Source organism: Tetrao urogallus (genome assembly GCF_951394365.1).
Source record: "Tetrao urogallus genome assembly, chromosome: 1".
NCBI lineage: Eukaryota > Metazoa > Chordata > Aves > Galliformes > Phasianidae > Tetrao > Tetrao urogallus.
This window is the reverse complement of record NC_136813.1, coordinates 124,001,895-124,018,046: the sequence shown is the minus strand read 5'-3', so window position 1 is coordinate 124,018,046 and position 16,152 is coordinate 124,001,895. Positions and strand designations below refer to the sequence as shown.

Genomic DNA, 16,152 nt, shown 5'->3' with positions numbered 1-16,152 from the left:
TAGAGTGCAGGGATGGGCGAGAACAGAAATAAAAAGAACTGATGAACAAACTCCAACAGAAACCCCCCCAAATATGCAGAAAATAATTTTCAAAGTATTATGGTTTAAATTTGCTCCCTTTCAAGTAAAATTTCTACCGATGTAAATTACATCAGTTTTAGGCCAACAAATTTCTTACCAGCAAGTATTAACAATATTTCTCTGATGGAAAAGTGGGAGTACAGCCATTACATTATGCATGCTGTTAGCTTTAGAAATTTCCTATCTGGATAAGATATGTTAATAATGTTAATTATTAACATCATGCTAATAGTAATGAAAACAGAAGAGGAATGATATTAGAATATAATTTTTAAAAGCCTCGTAAAATGACATGGAAAATACTTGTCTCATTGCTGAATTGAGCAACATGTAAAACTCTGCTGATTTATCGCAATTCAGTATTAAACCATCAAAAATTTAAAGCAGGCTCCATAATTATTTCCTGAATCTCACAGGATTTGGCAGTTTGCCTCACCTGTTTTGTCCACTGTATCAGTGGGAAATATAAGGCATCCTATACCTAGGAATTGCCTTCATTTTAATAATTTCAGGAGATTTCTTCCCATTGTGTCTGCAAGGTGGCAGACACAAAATTTTAGTTATTTGCATGTGGACTAGGCTACATTCCTGGATAAAGCCTTGTTGCTCCTTATCTGTTTTGTCTGAATAAAAATTTATTCACAAATATTTGTTTTCTATGATGAAGTAGAATGGAATATTAAAGCACACAGAAATCACATACATTTTAAAGCAAAATAATTTAAGGAGACCTTAGTAGGGATGAGAATGAAGGCCAACTAATTCCCTTTTGAAAGAAATGAACAAAGTCCACATTGAGTTTAATGTTAAAATTAACTTTTGGACATGTAATTAAGTTGCGCTGACTTCAAAGTTAAGCCTATGTTCTTAAGCACAGTGCTGAAGCAAGACTGAACACTGCTGAACATGGTGCTTCAATTGCTCTATAGTAATTTTGAACCTTTTGGTTGTGAGAATGTACAGTGCTAAGTACACACATACACACACATGCATGTTTTTTCCTGAGATTCTGTTTTAGGCAATAGTTCAGATTGATTCTGGTTCACTGCACTGAATTGCACAAGATGTGCTGTGGGTTTAATCTGTCTGACATTTTTAACTGTGCATTGTATTTTAAATGTGTTGAAAATGTTTGTCAAACTCCTAACAATTTTTTTTTGTGATGTACCAGATATTGACGAATGTGAGACTGGTACTCATAACTGCCCCCCCGATTTTATCTGTCAGAATACTCCAGGATCTTTCCGTTGCCGACCCAAGCTACAGTGCATGAATGGGTTTATACAAGATGCTCTAGGCAACTGTATTGGTAAGATATTCTCTTATCTCAGCGAATGCTTAAGTGCTGCTTATGAGATAAATTATAGCTTCACTGGGTAAGTTCTGAGCTTCTCAAGTCATTCTTCATGTGCATATGTATTTTTCTATTATGTGTTTTATCTCTTTTTTAAAGATATAGGTTGGTCTTGCAGGTAAAATTTACAGACAAAAGCCTTCTAAATACGACTTCAATACTGAAACTGTGAAATTGAAGTACTTAAATTACATGGCTGTATTTGAGTTTTCGTTAAATCTTTGGGGATTTTATCTGGAAAAGGAAAATCGGGAAAAAGTAGTGATGTGTATGATCTCCCACCATCCAAAAGATTTTAGCTAAAGCTTAGTTTTTATACTAAGCTTTAAGTTATATATAGCTTATAACTTAAGTAAGTTATGATATTCTCTGTAACAACTTTGTTTATACTGGCATGCAAAAGTTCTACAGGTATATATGTATATGTAGGTCTTAGCAGACCTATCCCCCTTTAGTTATGGCTTATGAAGAATCTCACTGTGTACAGGTGATGGGCTGGTTATAATACACTGTAGAGAAAAGTTTTATTTTAATGAGTGCTTATAAACTGTTGTGCTAGTGCCTTGTTTCCAAGACCTGTCAAATTATTGTGAGGCTTCTACAAAATAGAATTAGAACCTTATTGTAAATAAGTTACAATTACTACTTTCCAGCAGACTGTAAATGAAATTGTCTTGTGACCTACCAATCTATCGGTTACTCCCTTAAGTATCATTTTCAAGTCTCAACCTAACTAAATTACCCCAGCGGCAAAGCATGTTTTGAACTTGTGGAACTGGCTGAGCAGCAGCAGCTGCCAGTTCTAGCTCACTGCCATGTTCTCCTGACCATCTCATTCTCTGCAGCACTGAAATCTGACACTGGCAGCACTGATGCTGAAAACAAAATTGAAGCCTTTAAAATGAAGGCAGCTGATGACTGTGCACAATAAACTCTTTGAAGACATACATCTGCCACAGGTCACATTAGATCTATGGCTGTAGGAGTTAGCATTCCCACACTGACATTAGTAAAACCACACCAATTTGCAGCAGTAATAGTTACATCCCCTGAAATAAAATAATCACCAAAACAATTTTACAGGTGGATTTTACAAAATATGAATCAAAGGCTGCCCTATGTGGCAGTAGGAGGGAAAAAAGAATGAAAAATTTCCAGCAAAGGAATACTTTGCTTAATACCATACCAACTGGAAAACAGTAACTCTTTAGCAGGTAGCAGTGCCACAGTACAAAATGTCTCAGTGATGTAGGAAGAAAAATTTTAGGCTAAGTACACACATGAAGCTGGACATTGCTGTAGGTTATAAGACACAGGCTCATACGCTCACCAGCAGCAACTGCTCCTACAGACTTCCCAATCACAGATACATTAACATTTCTGTTTGATGAAGGTTGTCTCCCGTAGCCACTGATTTCTCACTCTGAAACTCCTTTTCCCCAAACTAATAGCATGTTGCTAACCTTGGTTAACAGCAAGTTTCCTGTTTTCTTAATTAGATACATTGCACTACATCATACTTTAGTATAGATTAGTTTCATCTCATTGCATGTTCTGTGGTTTTACTTCTTAGGCTTTGTTTTTAATAGGTAAAGGGTATCTTTGTCACAAACTGATATGATGTCTAGTTTGTAAAAAGATAAATAGTGGAGGGATGCATAGTCTTTTGGATACATACAAGAGCTCTTCAAGTTCTTACATGTTTATATGGATAGCCTATTACGAGAAAAGGCAAAGTATCTATGGTGAATACCTCGTTGAGTGGATAAACTGAGTTCTTAATCATCTCTGTGCTTTTAGGGGAGACTTTCAGAGGCTTTTAAATAAATACAAATTCTATACCCAATTTCCACTGCTTTTCCATACTTCTCCCAGTCTTAATCACATAGGCTAAATTACATAAATTTGTGCTTTCCCATGAGTAGAGCCTTTCAAACCATGAAGGATGTAAGAAACACATTCAGGGAGTAGATTATTACATTAACTTGTTGTGCTCTTGCAGATATCAATGAATGCTTGAGTACCAACATGCCATGTCCAGCTGGTCAGATATGTATCAACACTGATGGCTCATATACCTGTCAGCGAATCTCACCCAGCTGTGGCCGAGGTTATCATCTCAATGAAGATGGAACGAGATGTGTAGGTAGGTAACAGTTCTGAAAAATAAAGCAGTTTAAAGAAAATGAACTACACCTGTTTATATTGGCATGTTTCTTGAAGTCTACCCGAAGTTTTTCTTGTTTCTACAATCAATTCTTGACCCTGTTCTTTCCATCATAACAGTCCTAGCACATAAACAGTGACAAAGATCCTCTCTGTCCTTCAAATAACTCGTAAAACTCTATATGCTGAGAAGAATTAAAGTGATGATCACCCCTGCAAAATGGCATTATCAGTGGCCCACCTGCCAGTTGATGTCTCTCAGAAGATAGTCAAATACAGTTGAAAGGCATATGTGCCTTGATCTGGCATTTAGCTAAAGTGGCTTTTTCAAAGAGAGGTGTTCTGCATGTTTTTAATTATTGTAAATGCTTATCAAAGCACAACTGACTGTGGTCCTCTGAGATCTTACCTCAGCTGAAGAATTGTTCCATGAATATTGAGCATCCCTAATAAAATAATTTTGTACCTGATTTCCTCCAAAAATTACTTATTTTCCTGATTATTTTTACCTTGCAAGCTTATCAATATTTGCAGCACAACTGCTGGTTATTTACCTGGTTCAGTAAAAATCTTGCATTGTAAAGTTTGCATTTATTACTCTGATCTTCTTATTAAAGGTCGTAGTTTGATCAGTCTTCCTTTCTGTTTCAAAACACTACACAAGTACCACTGAAGAAAGCTTGTGACACAATTGTAGGGCAGCAAGAATTTATACTTTATTTTATAGATGAAAGGGGCACACAAATATGCATCTGAAATAAGGGTTAACATATTGCTCTTTTCTCCACTTGCATGCTCATAAGTATACTTCCAATCACTTTTCTTTTTTTAGATGTGGATGAATGCTCATCTTCTAATCAGCCATGTGGTGAAGGACATGTTTGTATAAATGGACCAGGCAATTACCGTTGTGAGTGCAAGTCTGGATATTCTTTTGATGTCATCAGTAGAACTTGTGTTGGTAAGTGGCACCTATTAACAACGGCATTTTAAAAAATGAACCTGTGTAAAAAACGTTGTTGCTCTCTGCATAATCTTTTTCATCTGAAAGTAAAATTGACTGCTATATTGTTTATATAAATCTACTGCCATACTGAAAAGATACTGATACTTCAAAGGGAGATGTATTAGTATTGCCAACATGTACTCAATTATATTGTTAAAAGATTATGAGAGTGCATGTAATTATTTTCTGTGATATTTTAACATGCACTTACAGCAAAACATTCCTATGAAAGATCAAATGATTTTCTTCTTTATACAGTTAATTCAGTTGTGTACCAGGATTCTTCTTAATTAGTATTTTGAGCAATTCCTTCCCTTTCTGTCAAGAAAATTGACATCTGGAAAATAAAAATCAAACTCAAGACCACATTCTCATCCAGAGTACTACTGCAGGGAAGCTGGACAATCCATAGATCTCTGTATATATTTATCATTGCAGATGTCAATGAATGCAGACGCTATCCAGGTCGCCTTTGTGCTCACAAGTGTGAGAATACTCCTGGTTCCTACTACTGCACTTGTACCATGGGATTCAAACTTTCATCTGATGGCAGGTCATGTGAAGGTACTGCTGTTGTATGTACTGACCATGTAGTGTGAGATGGAGCTGTTGTTCAGCTATTTTTGTTTGATTTTAGCTCACAAGACTGCACTGGAACAGCGTGATAAATAACCCATTTGGTGCCTTTGATTACATGAAGGCTGTTATGATTAATCAAAGCCACTGCAGTCCACAGTTCCAATATATTGCTCTCTGGCTAGATGACGTGACCAGTTCTTCACAACCAGCATTGCTGATACCCAGAAGTAAAAATGCAAGTGTGTTACTGATGACTCCCTCCAAGTCACATGCCTTGAAGGACACTGGGAAACAGATAGCACATAGTAGCTTATACTGCCAGACTCTGTTGAGAGTAATACATCCAAAGCCCAGTACTTCTAGTTATTTTTTCAAAGTTTTGCTTCAGTCTGGTAACAGGAGTGACAAAATATATCAAGAAATTTGAGTATCGCATATTTAATTTTGTGTTTCAGATTTAAATGAGTGTGAGAGCAGCCCCTGTAGTCAAGAGTGTGCCAATGTGTATGGCTCTTATCAATGTTATTGCCGACGTGGCTTTCAGCTTAGTGACATAGATGGAATTTCATGTGAAGGTAAGAACTGTCTTTGCAGATAAAGGATGAGTTCGCATTTTTTGTTCACACCAAAGCATACATAAACAGTTCCATGCAATCTTAATTGTTGCATTTGATCATCTGATTCTTCTTGGTATTTTCCTGTGAAACACTGAAACTGTACTTAATGAAGATCTTCCATCTAGGTCTTAGTCTAGAAGTACCTGTGCTTGCAAGGTATCATTTTGTTGTTTACAATGAACTTTGTCGTTGCATACTTTTCTATCTTATCGGAAATGGTTTTTTTTTTTTCTTTTTTTTTCTGATCAACAAACTATTATTGTCTTCAGGAAGTGAAGATACAGCCATGTTTGTGTATTACATTATATTATTATGTAGTATTTTATATATCTTCTTTTTCTGGCTTGCTCTAAATAAATGTTGAAGTAGGCTTTGCTCAAATACTAGGAAGATGTGGTTGGCACTCAGCTGACAAGATCTTGAAAACACAAATCAGATGTCTAGGATTTACTAGACAGTAAGACCTTGGGCAAAACATCTAATTTTCCCTTTTATAAAAATACAGATAATACTTCTCTCTCTCCCTATGGTAAAGTTCAATAATGCATCAGTGTAAGGTGTCACTACACATATACAAAACAAAATCAGACTGCCTCTTAGATATTTATATTGATTTTAATTTTCAGTCCTCCATTTATTCCTGACACCCTTTATTGACTAGAACCACCCTTATTTGATTTTTTTTTTCCTTACTCCAAACAAGAATAGTGTTTGAACCTCACAGCATGAATACCACACGTGTGTTCTTGGTTAAACGTGATACAGACATAGTACATTAATGCTGTTTTCTTCTTGCAGATATTGATGAATGTGCTTTACCTACTGGAGGTCATATCTGTTCTTTTCGGTGTATTAATATTCCTGGGAGCTTTCAGTGTACTTGTCCCTCCACGGGTTACAGGTTGGCACCCAATGCACGCAACTGCCAAGGTGCGTCCCTATAGCAGCAGGGAAACTTAATTGTGGGGTTCTGAAAAGTTTTGAGAAGGTTTTAAATTTTAAAACACGCCTTTTCTACATGTTTATAGGCAAAGTAATCAATACCAATTTGAAATCTGCAGAGACTAGTATTTTATAAAAAATAAATAAGAGCCTATAAAAATTTCTATAGGATTCCTATAGAGCGGAGTAAATATTTTCTAACTATATTAAAGAATTCTAACCAACTCAATGAAGACTCCCACTGTGAAATGAAGTAAATAAGCTTAACTGTCAAAAGGAAATGTCATCATGCTATGGACATTTCATCAAATATTTAGGTCTTGTCCACTTAGTGGCACTGCTGCTCTTCGTTTTCATGTTCTTGCCTGTTGTTTGGGTTAGTTTTCTTCTTTTTTGTTCTCCTGCCCTTGCTACCCAATCCTGTAATAGTGCTTAATTGCACTCTATATTCTGTTGTACATAATATGATACTTTCATCATCTGGCACCAGCAAATAGAGGAAAAGCGTGTATTTAACCCACTCTTCTTTTTCCATTTGGCAGATATTGATGAATGTGTTACAGAAACTCACAACTGCTCTTTCAATGAGACCTGCTTTAACATCCAGGGAGGGTTTCGCTGTCTGTCTTTGGAATGTCCAGAAAACTACCGCAAGTCTGGAGATACGTAAGTACTTTCCTTTTCAAAGTACAGTCTTCTGGGGTGACTCTCCTTAATGTCACACTAATGCTGACTGAATATGTAGGGGATTCTGGCAGATGTTATTGGTAGGCTTACATTATACTTTGCACACACTCATACCTCTTTTTCATAGTCCTGTTTCAGCCCCTTTAAAAGTTGCCACATGTCAATTGTTTGCACTGTAATGATCTCTAGAGGCATAAAATGATGTTCTCTCTCTAGCTGCCTTGTCTGTTAGGAGATTTATGTTCAGCTACAAAATTCTGTCTTCTTTCACCCTCAGTTTTTGCTTACTATTACACTCCAGTGACAGTCATCTTTTATACTGTCTCTTAACCTAGGTTAATGAAAATCTATGCATTTTGATTTCTAAAATAGGAGAAATAGGTATGGGAGGAGGGGCAGCTGGCAGCAGCTAGCAATGTGGAGAAGTTGCAAAATATCAGTAGCATAACTGTATGGCTGATGCAGATGGCTATTTTTCCACCTGTCCCGTGGCTTTATGGCCACCCTGTACTCCAGATGTTTTTTAGAAGGCTGCTCAACATTCTTCTAATGTGCACCATACCCAGGTAAGTGTATGCATCAGCTGGAGAGGAAGGCTGATAAATCACATTGATCATCAGCCTGCTATTGCTCTTCACAGTGTTCATATATCCACAGTCCCTTTGGGGAAGTTGAGTATTCTGTACTTTCACTGTAGAGTAAAACTGGTGCTTATCTCACTCTGAGAGATTTTGTGGAGTTATTTAGTTTCCATTTAAACCCTAAGCTGTAAAATGCCATGTAAGTAGTTTAGTATTTGATAAGAATGTTACAGAAATTCATTGTATAAAAACAGGTTTTTATGGAATATGCTTGTATTTTAAAAGGCATCAGTGGTAATTAAGTTTTAAATTACTTTTGTCACGTCAGTAAACAAGAATTGTCTCATGACGTGAATGGACTGTTTATTATCAATATCACGTAACCTAATTCAAAAAAAGTCATTTGCAATGGGCCACTAAGCAAAATTAGCAGATTTTCACTCTTACAGAGGTCCAAGAGCTAAAAGGCTCATTCTATGAAATGGATGTAAATACACACTCCATTTTCATCTTGTTGGGGTTTTTTCTGTATTTTTAAGTATTGAAAGTGTTGAAAGTAATGGCTATTTGAGAAGTTAAGGATCTTTTTTGGAAGTAATAGAATGTCTGAATTGCTTTTCTGTCTGGGTTGTTACAGCTCTGTAATGGCTTACTCTGCCTAACTCAAACAGATTAATAGGGAGAGATCCTTCTGATGTGCCAAGACTATAATTAGGTAGTGAGTCAGACACAAATCCTGTAGCTGCTCAGTAAAGTTCTAATTATTTTAATTATTTGAATTATTAACTTCTTGGATTTATTAGGCTTCCCCCTCACAACAGCTGCAGACACAGATCCTAAATGTATTGTCAAAAAATGTCATTTCATCAATGAAAGAGAATACAAGTATATTATCCTTATTGCAAGTAGTCCAGGTTAGTTTAGTGGACAAATACATATTCTTCTGGTAAGCCAGAATGAGATTATTATACCAGCATGCCTGAATACATGCCTGAATCAAGGTGTATATTTCGGGTTATCTTGTTCCCACTGGAGATTAGTTTCTTAGCATAGCTCTTTACCACCTTTTCTACATCCAAACTAGTTTATACATTCTTGAATCATTTATTTTTTAGCATATGAGGCAACATATCTGATAGCTAACTGATCCTTGTTAGCCTTCGCACGATAATGACATTAAATCACATTTGCACCTAACCTTGTGCCAAGACTCTAAAATCAAAATGTTTTGCTTCTTGTAACACCTACGTATTATCAATACTAGTTTCCTCTCTTTCATTCAAAACACATTCCAGTTTCGCTAATTTGGCATATCATAAGAAAGACAACGCATTTTTCCTTCCTATCAAGTTGGCACCTTACAAGATTTTTTACTCTATATCCCTAATTTTCTTTCGATCAGCTATAATTTAATGAGTCTCAGTCCTTCAAACAGCAGTTTTTTGAATCTGATTTTTCCTTAAAGTGCTTATTTACAGTTGTCAGTGATCTAAAAATTCCATACCTAATACCTTTAAAGCAGAGATTTTTGCATGGTGGCTATAGCAAAGATGTTTGCCACTGGGTGATGTAATTGCAGGATTGTCAGAAGCTACAGGCTGAAAGCTCAGAATGGTGTACAGATACGCTCTGCTTTGTGAGCAAACACCCTGTGTAAGCTTCCCTGGAGACCAGCAAAGTGCCTGGTATGGTGTGGTCCGTAATCTAATAACTTTTAACTTTTTGAAGGTCATAAGACTTTTGCTTAAATTCTGTCTGGTTGTTTTTTTTTTCCTTAGAAACCCATAGGCTTGGTAATTTTCCAAGGATAATTATGACTTACTACTCCTCACAATAGGACTTAACGTGCTGCACTGCCCTTGCCAAACACTTCTTGTTATCAAATTGCATAACAATTAAATTCCCTTTATGTGACACTGAAGTCAAACATTTGTAGTATTTAAGCCAAGAAAAATAGTAGTAAAGATAAAGAAGCAGTTATGGTGGTGTGTGAAAAAAAGTATCTGCACTGAGCCAGATTGGGAAATATTTTCATATTTTAAACCTGCCTGTGTATTACTAAGATTGTCTGTCTCTTCTCATTATTAGTACCGGCTTTTAATTGCTTAGAAAGATGCCATAATGTAACCAACGTCTGAAATTTTAAGTGCCAGGTGTCTGATGCAGGCTCAGGTTTTGGCAAATTTCTTCCAAAGCAATTCAGTTATTTTCAGGAACAGGAAAGATAGGCAGAAACAAGTTGTTTCGTGTGCATGAGAAGGTTGTGTTTTTTTTGTTGGTTTTTTTTTGTTTTTTTTTTTCTTTTTAATTTAACTGTTTGGAGCAGAAACCTGAAATTGTCAGGAGATTACTTTTGCACTTATCTTCGTGCTTACCAAAAGCCTCTGAAATTTTTGAAGTAAAAAATTTTTGCATAATAGCAGCTAGCTTTTTTCATAATCCTTAGAAAATAAGGACCTTGATGTTAATCAGCCCTTATGTACCAAGATAGGATCAGGTCTACCAGAGTATTTCTGAAAGGTATTTAACTTTTGCTGCAAATTCTTCAGTGATAAAGATTTCTCAGCATAACAGAGTTATAGAAAGGGAGCTCAAAGATCATTGAGTTCCAATGGCAATTGTTCTCTGTGTCTGACCATCCTTCTCAGTGCAATTTAAATTCTCTTGTCTGTAGAAAAGTCTTTCTATTTTAGGAGCACACAATTCTCATTCAGAAGACATGTTCTTACAGCCCATAAAGCAGTCTAAAATGTGCATGTACCAAGACTGTCTTAGCCTGTTCCCACATATTAAGCAGCCAGATCTTCCCTGAAATGTTAGCTCCTAGCTGTCCTGGGCCCAACACTGCCAACCTTGACAGCTCCTCAGCATCTTTCTTTTGAGCTTTTACAAGCTAGGCTTAATGAAAGGTGTTTCTAGTACAAGTAAAGGAAGAGCCGACTCACTAAGAAGGAAAGGCATATTTAGGGCTGAGGCTGAAAGTAAGGAGGGCCAGATCTGAAATTGTGATCAGGAGGGGAGAATTAATCTGGGAGGTGCTTGAAGAATGGAAAGTAAAATTGGGCAAAACAATACAGAGACAAGGGGGAAAGAAACCGTGGAAATCAGTGCAGAGTCAGCACTCAGCTCATCTGGACCTTAAGGTGCGGTGCAAACTGCTGATATAAGTGAATGCCTTTGTAGTGGAGTATGTTGTAGGAGGTACAAAAGATAGTTGCAGCTCTGAAAATCTACAGTGACAGATTTTGGAAATGTGTAGTGTGTAATTTGGTGATAATACTTGGTTTGTCATTCAGCAAGTTGAGATAGTTTCCCTATATGAGGTAAATTCCAAAGCCATAAACCCTGCTAAAAAAGTTCTTTTCAGTGTATGAGCAGTTGTTGTATACCATTCAGCTTCTTCTGGTACAATATAATAAACTGCCTCTATATCATGTGAAAACCAGACTCAGAACTTAACAAGAAGAAAGGCAAAATATTTTCTCATGTAGGAAATGTGATATTCATTCTCTAAAATATAATCTTTTTGGTTTTGATAGTTTTATTTTCATTTATATGTAACTGATATTTGGTACATAAAATTCAGAATATCTGTAATTCCTTGAAGCTAGTATTTCATTGAAGTAAAGAAACTCAGTATAAGAGAATAGGAAGTGAGCTAAGTAATCAGAAACAAATTCAAGAATAAGCATTCAGTAGCATTGTACTCTTATTTTTCTAGCCCGTGCTCCTCATTGCACAGATCTACAAGGATGCATTTATAACTTCCTCACTGCCTAGTGGTGTGCATTTCTCTGGCAGCATACCTGTACCTCCTCCAGCCCATCCCTTCTCCTGCAGGTTTCCCTATGATCCTGGGCACAGTATCCGCAGTATGGTGGTCAGGCATAGAGACTGCATGGCCACTTCATCCTTCTTGAGATGTCAGAGAGCTGGGACAGCACCCGGGGTCTCAGGCTGCTCACTCACTAGCTACTGAATACTCCTGCTGTATGATTTTCTTCTGCCCATGAAAGGTGGCATTTACATAAGATCTAGAGAATACACCATGACTTAAATGCTTGTTGCATATTACGTTTGTGGTGCATGACCCCAGAATGAACTTTGGCTCTTGAAAGCAGTAATATTTGCTATCTCTTCTTTGTGGTTATTTGAAGGAACAATTAGCACACATTAACTAAACCTAGAGTGAAGTGTGCAGTGTAAGTGTGTACCACAAAAGAATAAGATAAAAGATGATGAATTTTGAATAATTCTTAACTCCTAGCCCCAGGCACATCTGTCTCCACAGATACCTTTCTGAATCAGCACAGTGTCCTTTTCCAAATCTTATGGAGGTTTTTTTTGTTGTTGCTGTTGTTGTTCTTTAAAAAAATCTGGCTATTGCAAAACATTTTACATTTATAAAAGAGAGTAGGTTGTGGCACTTTCATGAATATACATGGGCTTCCAAACAGATTTACATGGAGAAAACAATTTCAACTAAGAAATTAACTGTGTTTTCTTGTTTCATTATTTCAACCAAACCAAATAGCCTCTGGCATAATTTGCTAAAGCTGAGTAATTCTCTTTTGTGGGAGTTAGTGATGACATTTCAGAAAAGATTGCAGAACTTACTATACCTGAAAATATTCCTAGAGAATCCACACTTAATTAGATAGCCATCCTGTGAAGACTTGTGTTTGCTCTTCACACGTATGAATAAAATTAAAAATGCATTTAAGCCTTCAAAGAATTGCTTTGTACTTTGGTTTGCAAGTGATGTTAAAAGAAAACGTACAACTCATTAACTGAAGAACTGAGGGTGCTTTTAACTGCTCTTTTTGAAAATGCATATTTTGCATATAATGAGCCACAGTTCTTTTGATACCAGATATTCCTGATAAAAGCTTAATTTTATATATCAAAATAAAATAAATGAAATAGGCAGTCAGATTTCTTAATACATTGTGAGGGAATAAGAAGCAAACTGTCCTTTCTGGCTGGAGCATTCCTTTGTAAAGAAATGAATAAGCATGTTAGGTTCCAAAATCTCAGCATGCGGACTGAATATTGTACTAAGATTCTTGTATATACTTTCGTTGATTCATAGCTATTGTGAGGCAGATTTGGAGCCGTGCTCATAACCTGATCTTCCTGAAATTTTGTGAAGTCAACATCCAGCTTAATTGTCTGTCTACCTCTACTTCCATTATCTATCAGAGAGCATATTTGGATACCAATTTTAATTTGATGAATTGGGCGTATTTTTCATCTGAAATTCATATAATCTTTCCTTTTATGCAATATTCTAAACGCTTCTCAAATCCAACTTTACTTCTTTCAGTAGCAGGAAAGGATGAGATTTTTTTCCTTCCTTTCATGAAGATCTGGATTTCTGGTGCTGACACTGGGACTGAGTTCAATGTTTGCCAGCCTGTATGGGTGATCTCTTTTACTAAGATAGATTTGTTGCTATAATATAGTGCTCAGCAACAGCATTAGCAGACCAGTATTTCCTCACTCATGAGTATCATTCCTGTGATTTGATCCTGCCTAAGAGTGTACTGAATGTGTAGTGTGTATGCTGGAGACATCAGGCTGTTGGATTTTTTCAGTTCTTGCTTAGGAGTGTGTTAAAATGACTTACTTAGGCTGATTCTGTAAATGACACAGATAAACACTCTGCCATCTCAGGAGAAGGAAGAAAGTTTGTTTTTAAAGCAAGTAAACTTGAACATATAGCAAGGGATCAATTTTTATGTTCTCCTGAATGCTGTCAGATAATGAATGTACACAGTGCAGTATCTATAGTGCCTCTTCTCTAATAAATATCAATGCCTTCTACAGCTCTACTTCTAAACCTACACTGTTGTTTTCAGAATACTTTGATCAGCCTTAAAAGCCAACCCTAAAAGGACATCCAAACACAGCCAACTCACCAGTCACCTAGGATCATCTCCTTTATTTAATGTATACCCAATCAAAAAGATAGTAAAACTTAAAGGTAAAAAAACCTGATGTTCTTCTTAAAAAGTATAGTCTGAGGTGCCAGACCCAGTCCATCTGTGTTTGCAAAGAAAGAGCAACACTTCCGAAAATGGCAACCCTCCTTCAAAAGCACTAACTACAGACAAGTTCATCCTTATTTAATAGATGTCCATTTGCTGTATAACTGAGCTGCCAGGCTGAAGAATGGATACAGTATGCAAGTCAACATATCTTTTCCCATCCCCACTGCCCTTGCTTTCCTATCACGCTTGCTGAATGTACGCTAATCTTCCTCTTGTCTTGTGTTCTCACTTTTCTTGCAGTCGCTGTGAGCGCTTGCCTTGTAATGAAAATAAGGAGTGCCAGAGCCTGCCTCTGAGAATAACCTACTATCACCTCTCTTTTCCTACCAACATTCAAGTACCCACCGACATTTTCCGCATGGGCCCTTCCAATGCTGTCCCTGGGGATAAAATACTGCTGTCCATCATCAGCGGGAACCAGGAGGGTTTTTTCACCACAAAAAAAGTGAACAACCACAGTGGCATTGTGGTCATGCAGCGGCAAATCACAGAGCCCAGAGACCTTCTTCTGACAATTCAAATGCAACTTACCCGCCATGGAACTGTCAACACATTTATTGCCAAACTTTTTGTCTTTGTCTCTGCACAGCTTTGATCTCTAACTTACAGGCATAAGTGACTACATTTCTTCTCTTGAGAGTAGCTTGTTTTTTTTCCCTCCAATTTTAATAAAGTTTTAGTTCATCTGTTGCATGCTGCACTTGCATTTTATTTACCACGATCATTATAGTTCTTCACTTTCCCCCATCACTGAATATCCCAATTTTGAGAGATTTTCTGTCTACTGAGCATCATTATAAAAAGCAGAAATAAGTGCACATGAAGTAATTATCTGAATATTCTGAAGACTGAAACTATTAAGTTGCTTCACTCAATAGTGGAATTGGTGTCATCTGAAAAGACACAACTCCATATGCTTAGGTCTAAATATTACAAACAAAATCATAATCAGCTGAAACAAATTTAAAGAGTTTCATCATATGGGATATATATATATATAATCAAAGTGAATCAAAATGGCACAAATTAGGGCTTTGGCATCTCAGAGACGCCCCAGCACAGAAGTTGCTGTGAAAGCATGGAGCCAGATTCTCAAGTTGCACCAGTTGTCACTGCTCTGTTGTAGCTAGTGCACCTGTGATGATACACACCAGATGCAAATCTCACTTCTGTCTTATCAGGATGATATAAAAAAGAATCTCCTCAAAATAAGATGTATTTTAGACATTTTTTCATCCTCTTTTCTGTAGAATTTCCATTTAATTGTACAACTAATGATGACAAAATAGCAATGTACTCCTAGCAACATTAAGTTAGTAGCAGGGATTCACAGGTTATGTCCTGAGAAGTATCAACAGGAATATTTGAATAAGATATTAATCTCATAATGTTTTAATTTCTCTGACATTCAAATGAAAGCTGGTAAATTTGAAACTCTAAAGACTTTACCTGACAAAGTAGCAGCCTTCAAAAGTCAGCTAGAATTCTAATATCCATATCTTTCTTGCCTTACTTCTATGATATCAAGAGCTGTATAGACAATACAACTGGATTTTTTTTTTAAATCCTTTTGTACTTTGACTTGGAAGAGGAATTATTTTACTCTTCAGTTCTTGTATTGATACATATCAAAAGCTCAGTCCCAGATGATCTACAAATCAGTGTTCATTGACACCATCCTGGGCTCAATTTCTCTACACAGACAGAACAGTCAGTTGACAGATGAATGAGGAATAATCAGGGTCAAAATACATATTGAGAACATCTACCTATGTAAATACAAAGAGCCGGCAAGATACAAGGTTAGAAACTGGAAACCTCCTAAATCAAGTTCACAAATCTTATTCACCTAAACCCAGGAATTTCTTTATTTGAGATCATGGGCAGCCTGATCCAGTGCCTGATTTAGTGGTTGGCAACCCTGCCCTGCCAGGGTTAGAATTAGATGATCTTTCAGGTTCCTCCAACCCAAGCCATTCTATGATTGAAATGATCATGATTAGCTGCAAGCTGTTGGCTCTTAGGCTCATTGTAAACCATGGACTGGACTGGGACATGATTGCAGCACTCTGCCAAATAATTACAT

The 16,152-nt window shown here is 36.7% G+C and overlaps 1 protein-coding gene across 1 annotated transcript in view; it reads left to right on the top strand.

Moving 5' to 3' along the window:
• The window catches only part of FBLN1 (fibulin 1), a gene marked incomplete at both ends in the record, with an annotated part of 82,197 nt that overhangs the window by 38,405 nt on the left and 27,640 nt on the right, over window positions 1-16,152 (top strand). The window contains 7 exon segments of the mRNA XM_079549567.1: window positions 1,253-1,390; window positions 3,438-3,581; window positions 4,434-4,562; window positions 5,046-5,171; window positions 5,642-5,761; window positions 6,602-6,733; window positions 7,288-7,411. Of these exon segments, the coding sequence (XP_079405693.1) occupies window positions 1,253-1,390; window positions 3,438-3,581; window positions 4,434-4,562; window positions 5,046-5,171; window positions 5,642-5,761; window positions 6,602-6,733; window positions 7,288-7,411 (913 nt within the window).